The sequence below is a fragment of the Lissotriton helveticus genome, chromosome 10 (genome assembly GCF_964261635.1).
Source record: "Lissotriton helveticus chromosome 10, aLisHel1.1, whole genome shotgun sequence".
In the NCBI taxonomy this organism is placed as follows: Eukaryota; Metazoa; Chordata; class Amphibia; order Caudata; family Salamandridae; genus Lissotriton; species Lissotriton helveticus.
The window spans coordinates 188,618,727-188,634,851 of NC_136071.1; the positions used below are offsets into that span (position 1 = coordinate 188,618,727).

Below are 16,125 nucleotides of genomic sequence, written 5' to 3' on the forward strand. Positions count from 1 at the left end.
CTCAACAGTAGGCACTATAACTGGCTCAGGTCAAACTATATTGACCAGGTTGAAACTTGAAAGGAACCACTACCAAGCATCTGAGTGCATCATGTAACCGTTAACAAAGTGGTGAGCCATAATGAGGAAATAGGATCGCGTAACCAGGTATCCATTTCAGGTCAGTACATCCAACATGTTAAGGTCACACTGATGACCAGACCCAATAGTTAGTCACAATATTCATAGACATAGAGTTTTGAAGAGTAGCGGAGAGTGAAGACACTCAATCCCAATTATACAGACTATGAGGAGACGGAGAACCTGGGACCATTATTATAGGGTAATCATAGGTCATCCTAGACCGGATGTAGATGCGCTCATCTGGGTCGAGGGGGAAACCTCCATGTTGCCATCTCCTTGGTTGAATAGTAGGTGACGTAGTTTTTGTGGGTCAGAAAACACCTGGGTTACACCCTGTAGAGTTACTTTGAACTTGGTTGGCCCAATGAAACCATACATGTAGCCAAGTGATTTCAATTGCGGTCTCAGAGCGAGGAAAGCTTTTCTGATTTCCATAGTTTCTTTGCTAAAATCCTGTGAAATGAAGACTTTGTGTCCTTTCCATAGGACATGGTTATTTTTACGAACGAAGGCAAGAATCTGCTCTGTGTGTTGATATCTCAGCGGCTTGCACACTATCGCTCTCGGCCCCTTCTGATCCCTGGTGATTCGTCCCGGGACTCTATGAGCCCTGTCAAACTCCAGTGGCTGAGCAAAAGTTAGATTTGTTGCCTGTGTAAACCACTGTTCAAGGAAGGGTATACATGACCCTAGGGATTCCTCCGCTTTTTCTGGTATACCAAAAATTCTGAGATTTCCTCTCCTGTTTCTATCTTCCAACTCCGCAACCTTCCTCACCAGATGATCCGAGCACAGGGTGAGCTTCTTGATGGCACCACAGGTTTTATTTTCGGAGTCTTCCAGTTTGCTTATCCTGTTCTCTGTTTCCATCAACCTTGAGTTGATATCTTTGATGTCTTGGCGAACTGCAACAACCTCATCTTTTGTAGATTTGGCTAGGTCCCTAAATTCTTCCAGTCTACTTAAGATAGTGTCCATGGCTTCCGCTATTTCCTTTTTACCTTTGACCGGAGTCTGAGGATCAGACTTCAGGCGTTTGGATGTTTTCCCATTGTCCTTGTCCCCCATTTTGAAGCCGGTTGGTGGGAAGTGCTGGTGTCTATATCCTTATTTATTTTATTAATTCTAGTGGCTGGTCAGGATTGGGAAAACTACAGTAGTACCTTTGCCAGCAGTTACTGCAGAGTAGTACCTATAGATGACAATTCGCTGTGTCTGGGTCGTGTTGCACCCTCAACGGTTAGGACATGAATCACAAAGTCGAATGAGCGAGCTCCCCTATGTGAAGGTCATAGTGTAATTTATAGCGTTAAACGTGACTTTATGACCAGTGCTGAGTTGTGGGTTGTGATTTGGGCTATGCTCCCCTTGAAGGTTATATGCGCATTATAGCCAGTCTTGATACCCACCTCCACACGGGGAACTTACATTAGGAGCTGCCATTTTGTATCATGCAGAGCGCGCCACGTCGTTTACAGGCTGCTGTTGGGGACTCTAGCAGTGTGGCACATAGGGCAGATATATATATCAGACTCAGACCTCCAACATTCTTGTGGGAAACAGAACACAGTAGATTGCTGATACTGCAGTGGGATTCACGTGCACTGGGTTGGTATTCACTAGCTTCACCAGTTGGTCAAAGTTCGCCTCTCGCTCAGTACATTTGCAGATAAGCCTCTTTGCAATCGCGGTGCACTCACGATAAATAGTCTGCCTTATACCGGTAGTCATGAGTAATGAATAGCGTTTCACTGACGGGAAGGATATGTTGCATTACAAGCATATTGGATGCAGAGCCCCACATGAACACCCATCGGCGGGAGCCGCCACTTTGTACAGCGCGTGGGATGACTCTCTGTTAATGGCTACTGCAGAAAGCACAAACAGCGTGTTACACGATGCAAAGTTTACAGTTCTTGTTCACATATATTGGTCTCAGGTCCCCAGTGTCTTTATGAGCCCTCACGATTCTGCATTGAAGTTGAGTCATTAGTTAGGCACTGGTAGACGCGTGTATCGGCACACTCAGACTGTCAGATTATTGAATGCAGCGTTACATTTAACAAATGCACATGAGCGGGGGGGTTAATTGCCTGTAGAAAGTTCCTCAATCCCACTATCAGAAGCATAGACTTTCGTGTCAGTCATAGCGGTGATCACAGCAGCGGAGCGCAGGGTTACTCGAGCGCGAGATTAAGTGTGCCGGGAAACCGCCATTTTAAACGGTTATCTCCCGCGCCGCTTTTCTTAACATTTGCACATTTGCCAGCAAACTCACTGTGAGCACCATTTACTCACGACTCAGCCGCTGTAGCATAAATCCCGGAGCCGTGTAACGCGTCGAGCGAGCAGTCCCTCGCACTGTGATGAGATGCGACCGGTGCTCCGGGAGACCTCGTGGGTGTAGCCGGGTTTAGGCTCCGGCACATACTGCGGCCTTCGGCGGTTAGGGCAGAAGGTCAATTATCTCTATTTTCCTCGCACGGATTTGGCTCAAATTATCCGCATCACTGGGTCTGAAGGTCCGACAGCTAAACCCCCGTTTTGGTCAGGAATGGAGTCGGATTGCAGCCCTTTGTTGTCCAAGGATCGCAGCTGCCTGGAGGAGGACAGATTTACGCTGCCATTTCTCCGGCGTCCAAGCCACGCCCCCCCCCCCGTGAAGGGCAAATCTTAAAGTTGCTGGGCAGCTGAAATCTTCAACATCCTTCTAGTCAACCTCAAAACTCCTAAAGTCAACTGCTCTTTCAGGAAGAACCTGAAAACCCACCATAAGGGTCAAGAGCCCATATAAGTTTTAGCTAACTTTATGACTGCTGTGTGAAAGTAGAATACCTAAGCGTGCCATAAAAGATTATGAGAGGCAGCTAACAGAAACAAACTCTTGTGGTCTCTACCCCATTAAGCCCCATTGATTCAACACTCTAAAAAGGCACTGCCTTCTTCTAACTGAAAGTAAAGGGCACAGACAAAACTAAGAACACATTTAAGAGGTTTGGGAAACCAAAAAAGGCACTGGCTCTTGCTATGAAGAGGAGATTTTGAATAGGGAAAACAAAGAGGCACATTCCACGAAAACAAACTTAACTGAAAACGATAATATATTCATCATCATCAAAGCTTTATTCGACAAATTGTCATAAAAGCAGAATCCAATACATAAAGAATATCCAATAATAAAAACTGATAAAATGAGATTTATCCCTCGGGTATAAAAACAATCCATTAGAAAAGATTATAAAAACAACAATATTAAAATTCATATACAGCTCATATAGACCCAGCCCTCTACAGATAATAAAAGTACAACAGACAATATAAATTAATTAGGGTACCGCAATCACATGTGAACTTATCTATATACATGTATAAAAAAAATTAGAAGATACAATACACAATATACATTGGTCATGGTGCCACAAACGCTTTAGATCTTATAATCCATGCCCAACCTAAAAATTTGGCTACGGCAATGAGAAGTGGTAGCCATGTTTCAGTGCAAATTAATCTATGAGCCACGTCATATTTACGGGTGCCCAGGACTCAACAAATAGCCAACCATGTGAGCCTTGGGGCTGTACAGGCAGGGCACACAAATAACAAATGGGCCAAAGACTCCGGAATTTCATGGCAACTGGGGCAGAAAGTATCCTCTGCTGCCGCCCATCTTGCAGTGAGAGATTTACCTGGTAAAGTGCCCACTCTCAATTGAAACAAAAGCTTCCTGTTTTGTGGCTTCGTGATAGCATCCCAATAAGCCTCTAGTTATTGTATTGGTTTAACCATAAGGAATTGGCCCGTCAATGTGGAGGGATCACTATTCCTGAAAGTGTTGTCATCCACCCAACCCCAGTATCTTTCCTTCAGTTGCACTCTCGACGGGAACCGGGAGTTCTCAGGGTTCTCCCACAGGACCACCATACCAAGGTTTGCTATTACAGATCTACCCTGCTGTAACCAAGCAATTTTCTTAAAACGGTCAGCTCTTATTAGACCTTTAAGGGCCTCAGCATAGGGTGCCAGTTCAGGAGGTGTCCAGATTCTCCGCCAGTACAACAAGGGGAGTAGTCTGGCACTATCAGCCAAAGCCTTCTTACCTAAATCACAAAGTAATTGCTGTACTGGGGTACTTTGTAGAAGGTTAGCAATTTTCCGTAGAAAGCTATTTTCCGCTATAGACAGTTTAGAAAGATTTTCAAAGCCCCAGAGCTCCGCCCCATATAAAACTGCACTGACATCTTTCATATTATAAATGGTCAGGGCCGGACTAACTGGTTTTGTGAAGGATGCGTTAAACTCAGCTAATATGGTACCCGCTAACTGACGATGTTTCAATGTGGCCATGTCCAGATGCTTACCCCAATTCATATTGTCCTATATAATGACCCCTAAATATGTGATATTCTATTCTTACCACTTATTCAAGTCTCAGCATCTAGTGTGTGTCTATTTTGTTGATTTGATACCCACAATGCCTATTGTTTACAATCTTTGAGTTTATCAGCGCTTCTTTTTTGTGTACACAGGGTTGATCTGGGGTCTCTCGGACCCCAGATAGACAGGGTCACGGGCACTTGCTTCAGCGTTTTAAAAATTCTGCGAAAGGTCCTAGTTCTCCTCCCTATGGCCGCATGCAGAACACTGGTACACGCTCTGATTACTTCACGCATGGACTTTGGCAACCTACTCTATCTGGGAGCTACCTGTAAGGCAATAAATCGACTACAGGTGCTACAGAATGCGGCAGCTCGTCTTATATTAAAACTACCTAAAAGATCAGACTCCAAAGCTGCCCTCCAGTCCCTTCACTGGTTACCTATAAAGAGCAGAGTTGAATTCAAAGCTCTCTGCACCTGCCACCGTATCCTTGCTAATAAGGCACCAGCACGACTCCAGAACCTAGTCACCAGGTACATTCCATCCCGCGCTTTGCGCTCCTCTCAGGGAGGCCTACTTAAGGTCCCGAGGGTAAGGAGAGCTCGCATGGGAGGAAGATCCTTCCGATACCTGGGGGCTAAGAGCTGGAATGCTCTACCTCTCAATTTACGTCTGGACCCCTCTGAATCAAGTTTCCGGAGGAAATTGAAAACACACCTCTTCTCAAACCAGTAGGCCCTTCCCCTTTTATGTCTTATGAGTGCTTCAGTTAGCGCGGGGACACGCTTTTAGCGTAACCAAGCGCTTTACAAAATGCCCTTAATAATAATAATAATGATGTGTGCTATTCAATTGTTCCATACATGTGTATCTTGCTGCCTGGTATTTATTTTGTATAAGCCTAGCAATGTGCAACTAGACCTTGTTATTTGTGTGTATATTGTGGTGTATTTAACCTATGTTTATTATGTGTAGTTGTGTCCTAGATTATTGGTTTCTAAAACAAAACCATACATAATATACTTACACGGAGGTTTTCTGGCCAGAATGTTTCATTCATAGGTCTGTTAAATTGTCAACCACATTTCACTGGCATCAACCACAGTATAAACCATAAGGCAGTGGGTCAGCCCATTTTACCAATTGATTCTCGTCACTTGGAGTGACTGCACAAATCATTTTACAGATTATTCACAATCACTTAAAATCAGATGCATCCTCAGTAAGTAAAGCTGGTTTAAAGGGTGCATTTTTTATTTCATTTGTTTTTTAAATAATGTTGATTAACAGCTATTTATTTTACTTGCAATTCGGCTATCGATTTTTGAAAGTTGGCATGAAAAATTCTTTAAGTCGCATTGTAGCTGCCTCCAATTTGAAAGCCTCTTTGGATGGAGATATCTGCTTCACAAAAAATAATAATAAATGCATGCCGCACCAGAATGACATTACAAATATCCCAGGTAAAACATCCACATCAGAAAATGTTTTTTTAAGTTACAAACATTTATTTCAATCATATAATGGCTACATTTAGGTGGCGATATTCCAATAACAAAATAACTACTGTACCGACATGCTTAAGCCTGACCTATTTACTTTAAAAATGGTTATCTGAACAGGTCTTGGTGTCTGTGATTTACACCTTTTGGTACCTAAGTTAGTGCATGAGATATAACTTCTTCGGTTTGTTGTGCAGATGTAGGTATCTGAGGTCCACATTTCTAAGATATGTACATAACTTGGTGTCTGTAGCTTACCTGCTGTGTTCCTGTGACCGGGAGGAGCGACAGGATAGGACCACACATTTCAAATACATCCTTTACATATCGCAGTGAAAAGATGTCATTAAATGGACCCGCATACACCATCGACATCTCAGCAAACTGAGTTCTCATCTGTAGCAAATAAATCAAAAATCTAATATAGAACACTGCTAAATAAAAAAGTACAACAGATTAAACATTTCCTTCCAAAATACATTTCTCAGGAGAAAAACTAATCAATGGCATTCAGAGTTTAAACAGATGCAATTCACAGTTTCGTATTAGCTTTATAACCTGCTGCCAAGGGCTATACCGATTTTTAAAGGCCCTGAACCTGGGTAATAGGCCCGAGCCACAGGAGGGGGCTATAACTAGGGAGAGGGCCTTTAACAACCGGTAAAGATTGAGGCAAAAGGACTGTAAGGCTATTAGAATATTTCACCCACCGAGGGTAGACTGTTCAAAACTTTTTAAAAATGGGGAAAAATAAAGACAAACTTTGGAATGTTGGAGCAGAAGGCTTATACCAGCCATTATAAGCATAGAGCAACTCCATTGTCATCAATGGAGATCGCAACTTTCCAATGTTCTAATATAGGCTGATAACCCGCCTTAAAACCGCCTTTAAACGCCTGCTCCAGGCATTTGGCTCAGGCCTTATTAAGGGAGAAGGGCTTTAATGGCCGGTATATCCCACTGCTGTGGACTATAAGGCAATTTGAACATTCTGCCCAATGAGGGCAGAATGTCTTAATTATAAAAAAAAGGCCTCTCAGAACTCAAGGTGGTTGAAATTCCAGAGGCTCCAAAGCCTTTGATGCACAGATGTTACTGTAATTGTTCAACAGCAAACAGCCAGATGCTGGGCCACAGCTGCTAGCTGTTGAATACTCACAGCAAGAGCTGCTAAAGGGGAGTATAGTCAGCTCCTGGTTCTCCCTGGGCTTGGCTAAACTGTTTTTGTTTTTGTTCAGTTGGGCAATAAGACCCAAGTGCTGAGCAGCATTCCTACCCCCTCCTTCTGAGGCTCAAGTGATTCTGTAAGCACCAAGAAGAGGGCGGGTGAAGGCTCCGGTGTGGCCTGCAGCACACCCTCTACCTTTCACTTTCTCCTGCTCAGTCCATATATTTTGGAGAACCAGGGGAAAGAGAATGGCAACGGCTGTGTACTAGAACATTGAAATGTTGAAAGCAGTGTGCCAATACCAGTTCATATAGGTGGCTGCTGCTCCACTGCCTCCAATGGAGCGTTCAACATGCCAATTTGTAAAAAAACAACAAGCAAGCCTTTCTAATACAACTCTCAATAATGGCTTAATTTAGGTGAAAATGTGAATTGTATGTTGACACCAATTATTTTGGAGTTGAATGGTCTTTAACTATTGCAGAAAGAGTTAAAATCAATGTAGTGACATACAATCTCATTAGATATACACACGCCTTCAGTCAAGGAAACCGGGTCGACCCTTAAAGAGGTAGTGCACACAAATGTTGTTAAGGGATATTGAAGAATCTGGTGACCTCTTGGACCAAATTTCAGAAAGATACTTGGTGGAGATACACTGCTTGTAGAACAATCAACTGTACAACATGTTTTCACTTAATGTACATTGCATAGCCCCAAAGCAGAATTGAGAATCAAAAATGTAACCTGAATTGTCAAAAACATTTACAGTTTTTATTAAAACTATTCACTCATCTGGCTTGAGAAACATCATTAATAACCAACTAACTCCAAAGTTGACTTATTTGCTCAAAATCTGTCACTCTTATTTTGGTTTAACCCCTTCCATGCTGATGACGGCCGGGAGCCGTCATGGCACACAGTGCTCGTGTGCTGATGACGGCTCCCGGCCGTCATGACCGCACCCGCGATCGGAATGTGCCGCACAGGCGCAGAATCACGGCCGCGCCCAAGGAGTTAATAGACTAACCCATCTCATAAACTGTGGCTCTTAAAGGGATACTTGGTGGCTAATACCACCAGGAAGATAATACACACGGATTGTTGATCATAAGTCAAAACTGAGGTTTGCAAAAAGGATTGCCCATGTCTGCAAATCCTTATTGACAGAAGCCTCACAGTCAGAAAGTGAATTATTCATTGGGGTGGATGGTAGTCTACTACAAGTAAGAAGGTCACTATCTTGTTAGGCCAGTTAAAGGTTTCAGTAATTTAAACCTGAGCTGTGGCGCAGACAGGCTTAACTTAAGAAAATGTGTAAAGCATTTTGAAGTATAAAAACAGCTTAAAAGTAAAAAACAACACAATAAGGATCAGATTTTGACTTTTAACAGTAGAGTAAAATTTAATTAACAAAACAACACCAAAAGATATCCAATAAGGGGTACCAGATTTATGAAATTTGAGTTTGAAGTAAAAATGACACCTAAAAGCGCAAAGCGCCAATGGTAGTCATTGGTTATGGTAGACTAAAACCTAGGCGTGATTTCAGGCTGATCGCGATGGAGCACGGTTCGGATACACCAATCAGGTTTTACATTAGGACTTAGTCTTTTTTATTGAAGTTCAAGTCCTTCAGCAGGACAAGGCAGCAACAGGCTGTATCCAAAAAAGGCGTTTGACGAGGTCCCAGTAAAACTGTTGGTTTTGGCGGGAAGAACACAAATTCTAATGCTAATTTTACGCACAGGGAATTTCTCTCACTGGTCAGATACTTTGCCACTTTTGCCCAGTTAAGATTTTTGCCTTTAGACTTAATCTCTTTTTTGTAGCTCAGAATCCTCCAGCGGGGCAAGACTGCAGGATGTATGCAAAGAGGGCTCCATGAAGCAGGATACTTCTCTGTGAGGTGTCGCGGAACCAGATTTGCTGCCGTGGGAAACTCTGATCCAAGGTTGGCATGGCAGGTTTCTCCCAGTTCTTCCGGGGGTCCTGCAGCCCAAATTTCTTTTAAGTCTCTGGTTTTCAGGAATGCTAGAAGAAGTCCAGTTAGGCACAGTCAAGGGACCCATGACAGGAACAGTGCTTGAGGGTAAGGCTCACTCCAGCAGAGGCCACCAGAGGGGTCAAGGTCAGGTCCATTTGGAACTGGTCAGCTGGACAATTGAGGGAAAGGTCTCTTGTAGCTTGTTTTGGCCCTGTAGCTTAAAAATGGGGTCTGACAACTGATCCTTGGAGTCCACTTATTGATCCTGGTTACTAGTAGGAGCAGGTTCAGCCCTTCAGATCGCCTCCAAGGTCTCATATAGCAAGTGCAGTCTTTCTTCTGTTCTCCCATGTGAGAAGCTGGCCAGGTATATGATACTAATTTAAGTGGGCACCTTGCACCAGTCCAGGAAATCATTGATTTAAGAGGTCTTAGACAACCTTAGAAAGCTTGTTTAGTGGTAGCTGTGGGGAGCAGCCTTTACGCTTAGTCCAGAAGGAGTGTAAAGCAGCTTTTTTTTTAACCAGAATGCAATCTTATAGTACAGATGAAGTGAAAAAGAACCACACAAGGTATTTATAAAAATATGTATTTATTATATAATACTTTCTAACACGTTTAGATATCTCCTACCCGGAGATAATCACAATGCACACAATAATTTGCAAAGAAATACAGTAAACAGCACAGAATACACAGTAGACGCCAGGGGGGACTAAACCATATACTAAGAAAGTAGTATAAGAACCCCAACTCCTGTCAAGAAAAGGTCGAGAGGACGTAGAAGTGCTGGGGACCAAAGGAACTACCCAAGGTGAGTAGATAGGGACCCCATGGAGTGTGTGTGTGAGGCTTGCTCCATACAACTCAACGTGTAAGTCGCAGTTGGATTGTTAAAGATTAAGGACCCTTCCCAGTGCATCCTGAAGAAACCCCTTGGGAGACAGAAGGTTGGAGAGGCACCCCACCCGTGGATACCTTAGTACCCACATTACCTACACCAGGGAAGCCAGGTGCATAGGTGTGAAGTGGCGTCGGAAACCGACGTAGAACCCAATGGAGGATTTCAGGAAAGTGCAGCTGCTGAATAAGGAGAAAGTGTCCGGTGGAATCTGAAGGTGGATTATAGATGAGAGGTACCTACAAGCATAGGGGACAGAGTTTATGTCACTCAGGAGTGACCAAGAGATCTGGAAAACGAATGCCCACCAATGTTCGGAGCTATAGGAGAGTTGACAAGGACCTTGACTCTGCAGCTGTGAGGATCAGGCGACACTGAGGAAGATCAGGAGCCATGAACGAGCTGTCCCAGGTCGGAAGTCGAGTGCTGAGAGGTCGGTGTACGGCAGGAGTACCACCAAGCCTTGGCAAATGCAACCAATGCAGAAGTTGAAGAAAGTGCAACGTCAGGACTAGGAAGGTCCAGGGAACTCACCACAAGCAGGGGAGTTAGGGCAGACCCAGAGCAATCAGGGGAGCCCAACAGAAAGAAAGTAACCCTCAAATGGCCCCTCAGGCTGGAGGCACTGGAGTCACGAGAGGACCTCAAGCAGCTCACCAAAAGATGCAGGCCACAATGCAAAACGATGCAGTGTGGCCGAAGATTCTGGTCACTGGAGATGCTCGAGCTACTTGGAGCCAGAAGATAATCTTGGAAGGAAGCCAACAAGCCTTTGCAACTGCAAGTCGACGTGGTGCACAGGGGTTCGGTTATTGCAGCCCCTATGAGGGATACTGGCCTCAAACTTGCTAAGAGGACATGGCAGGCCTCAAAAGATGTGGAGAACCACCACCTGTGTTTCAGAATCTTACAGAGCCCGGAGGAGCTCAGGATCAGCAGACTGGTCAACTTACTTGCAGTGCCTCCGAATGCAGGTAAGGGAGGGACTACTTCACTTCAAGGAACATTCCTTCAAGTGTCTTTGATGCCCACAGGCCTTGGAAGGTTCCTGTATGGTGCACAGGCACAGATGATGCAGCAGACTGGAAGGGAGATTAAGTCGCGCCCAAACGAAGTCCAGCAAAGTCTAGAGTGCCCAGACGGTAGAAGAAGAAGTGGTGTCTGATCTGAATCTTGTCCCACGATGAATCTAGGGACCCACCCACAGGTAAGCCCGTAAAACCCTAAGGAAAGGGTTGGGACGATTTAGGAGACTCTGCCAGGGAAGGGTCTGGACAGGGGGGAGGTTACTCCCATGTTCTGTGTCCAGTTTCGCGCCAGAGAGGGAGCCAACGGCTCCCCGAGCTGGTTTGAACTGGTCTATGCATTGGGACACCAAATGTGCCCCTCATGCAGACTAAGTGGCGCTGGCAAACGCACACACCCTGCCCCAATTACTAAATCCTGTCTGGTGGACACACCTACCTGTGACAGGATGCCTATTGTTCTGCCTTCCCCTGCTCGAGTTTGGCTTAGCAGCAGGAGGGCAGAATCAGGTCTCTGGTCAGCAGCATCCATTTTGTGCTTTCAGTGTTTAGAAGGCTGGTACGAAACACTGAGAGCCTAACAGAGGGCTCTTCCAGTGCTTGGAATCAAACCTCTCAGGTATGATTCCAACGTGTTTGATCCCAAACATGATAGGATTCATTGCAGCCAGTTTCGAGATGGTCATTGCGTAATTACGAGGTGCCCCTCTATATAGTATATGGCTGCTACACTTACAACCCAAGAGAATGGACTCAGTAGGCTGTAGGGGTGACCTGCTCATGCAGGGGCACCCTCACAATTAGAACCAAACACCCTGCCTTCAGGATTGATAAGGCCTGCTATAGGGGTGACTTACAGGTGTTAAGTGTAGTGACCCTAGATGTAGGAAACCTATATCTTTAGTAAGTGGTGCTAGCACCAGCTTACACAGGCTGCAATGACAGGCTTGTAGTTCCATTAGGAATGGTCTTCCATGGGTGGCATAATACATGCTTCAGCCCATGGGGGACCTCTGGGGTACCTATGCCCTGGGTACCTTAGTACCATATACTAGGCACTGATAAGGGTACCCCAGTATCCAATCTGGGATGTACCCAAGCACGGAACATAGCAATTTAAGGGAGAAAGCAGATAGACTGGCTTCCTGATTAGCAAGATCCCAGCCAGACTAGTCAATAACAGCTTAGCACCAGGCAAAAAGTGAGGGTTACCATAAACTCAGATCCTACTTTCCTACATCCCATAAATCCAGTAGTATTCTGAAGAAGGTGCACTGTTGTGTAACATTTATGCCTGGCACTAGCTTGTGGGTCGGGGTGACTCCTGGCCCCTCCCTAACCAATATGGTAACGCTTCCTAGGGGAAATCCTACCCATGTTTGCAGCAGTTCCTGTGTGCATTACTATAAACAATCCCACAGCGCTCCAGACTCACTAAATCCAAGATGGAGAAACATTTCCTCCATTGTGCAGAGCCTGTGTGCTACCCAGAGATGTGGCCAGGGCAATGCGAAGTCCCCTCCTCTTAGCCCCCCCTGTCCCCATTGAGTTTGATACCTATCTGATAGGTAGGACAAAAGAAGAGGCCCATGAAGGTGTCATCTGATATCGGCTTGTGACCGCCGAGGTCCTTTGAAGTGAATTAAGTGCCTGGCCACTGCCCACCTGGTTTTCCCACCAGAGGAACAAAACACCTCCCTACAACATATCTATTGTCCCTGCAGTAGTAGTAGTTTTCATACCTCCTCATGGCCATTCATCAGCTGGTTAACAGTAAGTTAGCCTCTATCTTAATGGTGCTTCAGGCAGGGAAAATATAACTTTCGAAAAGCCCCTTTTCTTTCGTTTTTATTAAAAATCTGACTGCACCATTAAGTTACAATTTTAATAAATATTAAAACCAGTCCTTGAATTATTTTTCTAGCTGGTCCTTAGCCCAACATAGGAGAATAGTTATTCAATGTTGCTTTCCAGTGTTTCTCTATACGCCAGCCAGCTTTCCTGGAGTGAAAACTCCTTTTTAATGCTGGTCGATGTAAGGACATGTTAATTTTAAATTTCTGCATTCTCTTTTTTTAATAGCATGCACCCTGCTTTGTGGACTATATGGCTTCCATAAGGGTGACATTATTATTTAAAAGGGAGGCTTTCTCCTGGCAAAAGGGTTCACTTTGACTGGTCAGGTAGCAGATTTAAAACTGAAGCAGCCAGGTTACAGTGGCAGGCCTGGAGTCTTGTGTGTCTTGTCATGCTAGAGGATGGCAGATTAGTACAGTCGTCCATAGGTGACATTTAACTTTCCATGTCATGGGTGACTTTAGGTACCATATACTATGGCCTTATAGGAAAGTTAAATATGCCCATTATGGTTTTAGCCTATTTCAATATGTTTTAGGGGTCAGAGCACATGCACTGGGGACCTAATTAGCAGCGTGCCAATGCACAGAGTCAAAAAGCCAACAGCATCAGTCCACAAAAGATGGGGGTGAACATGCAACCAGAGGTACTTTCTAAATAACATGTAGATATTCTAAAGCACAGATGACACTTGCAATGAAAGAAAATCTCACTGAGTAGTCAGATTTTGAACTGTTACAAGTTAAAGGATCAACCGGTGTAGTAAAAAGCAGTTCTCTTTGCACAGGCTAGCACTGCTAACAAACACTAACAATAGACATTATAGACTGTTTATTTGAGGACGCCAGCTATAGTTTTGAACGGCATTGTGACATCTATCACCAGGACCCCCCTTTAAAAGTACAGAGGTGGGAAAATTAGAGTTTTCAAAGAAGGGTTGGGGTAAAGTCATTGCACATGCTGGGGACACCAACAAAGTTCTAACATTATAATTCACAAACATGCCCAACATCCTTTCCAATCCCAAACGGTACACCCAAGTAATTCTGGATGTTGGGAAGGGTCAATTGAGGGAAAGGCTCAATAATGTAACTATCTTGTTCAGAACATTATGAATAGAATTTCTTTAATCTGACATTCTGAATTTCAAAGGACTGCCTAAACTCTAACACTTCAAGCAGAACTTGGTGAGGGGCGGGATGCATTTATCATCAGGGCATAGCTCCAAAATGAAAGTCTCTGAAGAGTGATAGTAATTGTATTCTTGATAGAGCTAAGTTAGCATAATATCCTATACAAATATTAACGGTTACCTTTATCGCAGACACATTTCTTGAGCATCACTTATGTCAAGTTGAGGTAGAGTGATGGGCTGGCTGAAAGTCAAAAACTAATTAAAGTTATAATACTATAACTTTATACATATGAAACTAGTACCTCTGACAAGCACTGGACTTTTACATGCTGAAACCTTTCTTTCTCACTGCTTTAAATATTTGTATAGCTAATAGAATCAGAGGACTTAATATTGTTCTGTGATAATTACACCTAAGTATCAATCATGGTTTACTTTTACAAACCATATTGAGCCTTCCCAGAAAATAACCATGGTTTTCTCTAAGTGTTTTTTCTTTTTTTTTTTTTAAATGAGCTTGAAAAGAGGAAAGCAAATCAAGACAATTCTGATGCTTCTTCTGACTCCTCTTGGAGAAGTAATACATAATAATTTGCATAAAGTTGATGTTTTATCAAACACTACTTTGAGATGAACAATACATCTTGTGTATTTTGTTTTAACATCATAAACAAGGGCTTAATAAATGCCACAAACAATAGGGCTGTTAGCAGACAACTGTGGTATCCTGGTTATAAAAAAAAAAATGCGGAAACAGTCATTGAACTTTAGCTGTGATTCCAGATGCTATTGTAACACTTCACTAAATTGATAACATGGCTTGAAACTACAGCCTCCAAAGTACCATCAATCATATCATCATATAATGGCAAATGCTACACACTACATGGCTCCCGTTCCACTGCAGCAACCAAATATTTGTCATTTAATTTCCCCATCACTCAGCCAACCAAAACAGTTAATGTGCACTTCCCAGAATGTGAATTTATTCTGAGTTTGGAGAAAGATATGCCTGTTGTCAGCATATGCATAGTTTATTTTGCCCAGTAGACCAGACACTTTCAAGTTCAAAGGCCCTCAACCTCAATGGGTCGGATACATTCTCAGTTGGGGGGTTACATTAATTTAGTTAATTTGGACATTTCTAAACAATTTGAAGTAACTTAATTGCGTTACCTTTGCATGAACTTGCTGCATGAGGGTACTTTCAACACTGCCAGCGTCTGTGGAGAACTGAACTATACTAATGGCGGATACAGGGATCTCTTCCTTGGCCTGGTGGATAACCTAAAAGAGACAGAAATGTCACAGATTTGGCTAATTTATATGAATACAGTATACACATCCAAATACAAGAGCACTGTATTTTCTATAGAAGTGCTAATTAATATTAATATTTAACAAGAAATATTGTAAAGCTTCAATACGATTGTAATAAGTTGGAGACATTCCCTTTAAAGTCACAATAGTCAGTAGAGGCTAATCCTTTAAGAGTAACTTGTTCAGTCTCACATTCAATCTTTCAAGAAAGTGAGTGGCAAGGGAACTGTTGATCCTTGCCTTAGAGGTGTGTTGTAAGTACAAATTGTTACAAAAATCATCTTATCAAGCGCTTGGTGCAGGGAAAACTGGTTAAGGCGGCTGTACTTGCACCTTCCAAAGCCCGGGAATTGACCCAGACTAAATCATGGAGAGCCTACACTCTTTAATGAAGAGAGTCAACCATGTGTATTCCTAAATACATCTTTTATTTTATCCTTGTAGCATGTCAAACTAGCACAAGCAGCCAACGCCCATTACAGCATGACAAGTATCGGACCATTGACTTCATCAGGACTGCAAATTCAATATCAGGAGACATCTCAATTATTCATATCCGTCTAACTATGACGGTTTATATCCTCATGAACAATGTTTTTCCTTGTGATGGCTCTTGGTACAGGCAGCTGTGAGGCACAGTGATAGGCTTCAGATTCACTCCCTCTTATGCCAACCTGTTTATGGGCTGGTTTGAGACTGAGCGGGTCGGGAGCCCATGCAAACATACATG

General features: G+C 43.5%; 1 protein-coding gene across 2 annotated transcripts in view; it reads right to left on the bottom strand.

The window, feature by feature from the left end:
• The window catches only part of REXO5 (RNA exonuclease 5), a 350,267-nt gene that overhangs the window by 132,193 nt on the left and 201,949 nt on the right, over window positions 1–16,125 (bottom strand). For both annotated transcript variants that reach the window (XM_078665078.1, XM_078665077.1), the window contains exons 14-15: window positions 15,252–15,362; window positions 6,261–6,398 (exon numbers count right to left, since the gene is read on the bottom strand). In XM_078665078.1, coding sequence (XP_078521204.1) covers window positions 6,261–6,398; window positions 15,252–15,362 — 249 coding nt within the window. The remainder of the gene's footprint in view (window positions 1–6,260; window positions 6,399–15,251; window positions 15,363–16,125) is intronic.